Raw genomic sequence first — 3799 nt, 5'->3', positions numbered from 1 at the left:
TTTTTTTTTTTTTTTTTTCTTCAATCTCTGTGGACATTAAAAGCTCAAATATCCTTTTATTGCTTTATCATTTTGTAGACGTCCTTTGCTCCTTAATGCATTTAATTGTAAAGCAAAAGCATTTGTTGGCGGTTGATGTTTATGTTTGTGGTGGAAGCGGCTGCTTTTAGTTTTCTAATGGATGTAAAGGATAGATGGACATTTGCGCTTGAAATTAGAAAGCAAAAAAAAAAAAAAAACTTTTCAGACATTTTATTTTGAAATTTGCTGACGACAAAAGCCTAAAACTCACCTCTAAAGTTAACGGGTACAAATTCTTTGTAACATGTTGCCAAATATAGGAGTGTACCAAGGAAAATGAAGATGTCTAGTCTTGCACACCAAAAGACTAATCTGTGTAAACTGGAGCTGGTTAGGGAATTCTCGCAAATGGGAGAGGGATGTACAGAATTATTTAGTGTTTTATGTGTCTAGCCGTCTATTCTGTGTGCTTTCTGTCTGCTTGATCGCCTGTTTATAATCAAATCATCCCCCTTTTTCCTCCAGAGTCCTCTGCTTTCTGTTGTTCTTAGCTTTTCATCCTCACAATCTGAATTAACTGTATGCTTTCTTCCTCCAGCCTCTAATGCAAAGCATCCTTTTGCTCCCTTTTCGCCTCGTCTCTTCTAACCTGCTGGCATCTGTCTCTTGTCTTTACCTAATCTTTTGCAGTCACTTACCGGCCAGTGCTGGGTGGACTGGCATGAGCGCCATCAGTAACGGTGGGGTTATGGAGCCTACACAGGGACTGAATGGGAGTATGCTAGCCAACCAGCCTGGCATGGGAGCTGCAGGATACCCCACACACTGATAAAGAGGGCTGGGTGGGAGATTTTGTCAACAGTCTTGATGGCTGCACACTGCCTCGCCGGGCTGTTTAACACGGCCTCCTTTTGTGGCAGGACCGGGACTTTTTACACGATGTGGAGCCTCGTCTGAAGGTTGACATTTGTAAAATGTAAATGGAACATTGTGGGAGTTTTGAGGTAACAGGAGCCTGGGGCAGGGATTTGACCCACGCAGGTGTTTATAATACCTCTTAGTGGCAGGCACGACTCGCCTTGACGAACCAGACCTTTTACCATTTTTAAGTTAACTGTAAATGAGAATCAAACGGTGAAGGAGAAACTGTCGAGAGTTTTTCCTTTCTGGGTTTTACAGATGGCTTCCATTTTCCCTCCTTTGCCCTCCAAACGGCCAAAGAGAGGCCCCTTTTTTTTTTTAGGAACTGAAATTCTGAGTCACAAAGTTGTGAACTGTACTAATTATTTGAGGATAGACATGGGTTGAATATTTTTCTAAATGTCTCTTGGATTTAAATCAATTGCAGGGATTGTTGCTACTGCTGTTTCTCTGTAAGGGCAGACAAATATTGCACAGTTTTTTTTTCCTCTTGTACAAATTTGACTACCAAGAGTGTTTCTCTCTGCATTCCACTCTTCCTCATCTCCTTCCTGACGGCCTCAAATCTTCTTTGCCATGTGTAAATAAACCCTCCATGACTTCATCCATTTGAAACGTTGTAAGTAAAATGCTACTGGTATCTGTGGGTGCTTGCTTTTTCAGTTTTTGTTTCGATCATTTGCCAAGTAACCCCCCCCCCCCCAAACGTCGTATTGAGCAGAGTGGCGCGTTAAGATGCGACACTGGCACAGCAAACACAATTTTTGTGCAGGGATGACGGCATTGCCATGCAGTGCATACTTCAATTTAACACAAATATTAAAGGGTGAACTTGTGTGTCTGAAACTGTTTTTTTTAATATATGGAAACGCCAGTATTTTATATAAAAATTCTGAGTGGATTCAACCTCTACACGTACTTTGTTGTGGGAGAAACGGGGAGGCCTACATCATAACAGTTGCCTTATAGAGCTGGTTTCTTTTAGCTTACACGATCCTCTTGAATTAGGCAGTGCCTACAGATATTTTCGAGCCCTTTTGGTTTAGAAAGGTGTTAGCCCTGAGAACTGATGACTCTGCTACTGTAAACAATGTTTTCTTGCTTTGTCCAATTAAAATGCTAATGCACATACACCTCAGTCTTTGACTTTTTTTTTTTTACAAGGGGGTAATTATAAAGTTAAACTTCTGAGCACTTTGTATCTTTTAGGTTAAAAAAATGTGTTTTTTGCATCAAAAAATGACTTTAAAGGCCAATATTGTCCTAATTTGTACAATTAACTTACATTTTGATAGAATTTTGATTAGTTGATTAAAACCTCTGAAGCTGAACTGTTGAAAACGAACCATGAGCCTCAGAGCTTCTGGGAGAAGACCAAGGAAACAATTATTTTTTCTTAGACTCATCAGCTCTGTGTTCACAGACAAAATGAAACTGAGGAGGCTCAGCTGTTTTATGAAGCTGCTTTACTGCAGCTGCAGGAGTCTTAAATCTGTTCAGGGTACGAGGAAATCTGAAGACTACCAAGGTAGTGAAATGCTGCGTCTGCATGCTGGCTCTGTCAGTCATGGATTGTTTAGCAGGATAATAATTCAATAAATGCAAAACGGTGAGAGTCCTGGGCTAAACCTGATCAAACGTCTGTAGACAGAGCTAAAAACATACCGTCTGGACCACCAACATACCGCTTGGAACGAGGAGTTAGCCCACATACATGCTGACAGAAGCAGAGATCTTAAATTTAAAGTAACAGAAAGCACTTCATGGTTGTGCAACAAAACATTCATTTAGGTATTTTTGTCCAGAATTACTTTAGTAGTTTGATTTTTGGAATTAATCAAGCTGAATGACAATTCAAAAGACAAAAAAACAGAAGGAATTTTTAGACTTTTTTTGTCTGTTTTGAGATAATTCACTGATTATTGTGGGGCCTTTGGCCAAAAACAGAAATATTCCAATTGTCTTCATCTATGTCTGTATCACCTCAGATTATTACAAAATCAGTCTGCACATGATCATGCATACTTTTAATAGTTTTAAATTCATTTCTATTGCCTTTTCTGAAATTATTAATTTATTACCCAGATGTTTCCTGGTATTTTGGAAAGGTGATTTATTGAAATTTAATAAATGTGGGTGAAAAGTTCAGTTGATTTCTTTTTAATATCTGCCATTCCTGACTAAAGACTCACGACCCTTGAAAGCCTAGCACAGATATAGATATTTGATGTTAAAATGTCACTTTTTTTATTTATATTTCTGGGGTTTATGAGACAATATTAGTTACTTTTTAAGCAATAGCATTCATCAATTATGGAAATGATGTTATATGCTTATCAATATTTATAATCAAATCAAACTTTATTTGTATAGCACTTTTCCCACTAATGTGACTCAAAGTGCTTCACGTGAAAACATTTTCCAATTTTAAAAGCCAAAAGCAAGACAAAAGACCATTACACACACACAAAAAGAATAATAATAAAGCATACAATGCCCATTACCCTCCCTTACACACACACTAACAACACAATAAAGCATAAAATGATTCACTAAGAAGATGCAAAGAAGAAATCTGCCTTTGTATTGATGTGGGGAAACAATATTTTGGGGACCTTTTTGGGTATAAAACGCTTCCACTAAATCCCCCCCAATCAAAACCCAGAGCCAAACCTGCAGCGACCCTGTTGACTGAGAAGCTCAATCACTGATGTGGAGGATCCCTCTGAGCAAAATGCTGGAATTAAAACTAAAAATGGAAAAGAAGTAAAATACACAAAACAAAAACATAGATCAACAAATACATTAATAAACCTTAGTAGAAACAGATAAATCACTAAAAGTGAGCTAAACAAGA

The 3799-nt window shown here is 38.1% G+C and overlaps 1 protein-coding gene across 2 annotated transcripts in view; it reads left to right on the top strand.

Annotated features, from left to right (window-relative positions):
• LOC112148346 (nucleolysin TIA-1) overlaps positions 1-2075 on the top strand; it is a 9981-nt gene extending 7906 nt beyond the window's left edge. For both annotated transcript variants that reach the window (XM_024275412.2, XM_024275411.2), the window contains exon 12: positions 712-2075. In XM_024275412.2, the coding sequence (XP_024131180.1) occupies positions 712-850 (139 nt within the window). In that variant the 3' untranslated portion in view covers positions 851-2075. The remainder of the gene's footprint in view (positions 1-711) is intronic.
• The last annotated feature ends 1724 nt before the right edge of the window (positions 2076-3799 follow it).

This window comes from Oryzias melastigma, linkage group LG9 (genome assembly GCF_002922805.2).
Source record: "Oryzias melastigma strain HK-1 linkage group LG9, ASM292280v2, whole genome shotgun sequence".
Lineage (NCBI taxonomy): Eukaryota > Metazoa > Chordata > Actinopteri > Beloniformes > Adrianichthyidae > Oryzias > Oryzias melastigma.
The sequence above is the reverse complement of the archived record's forward strand: the minus strand, read 5'-3'. Positions and strand labels throughout refer to the sequence as shown.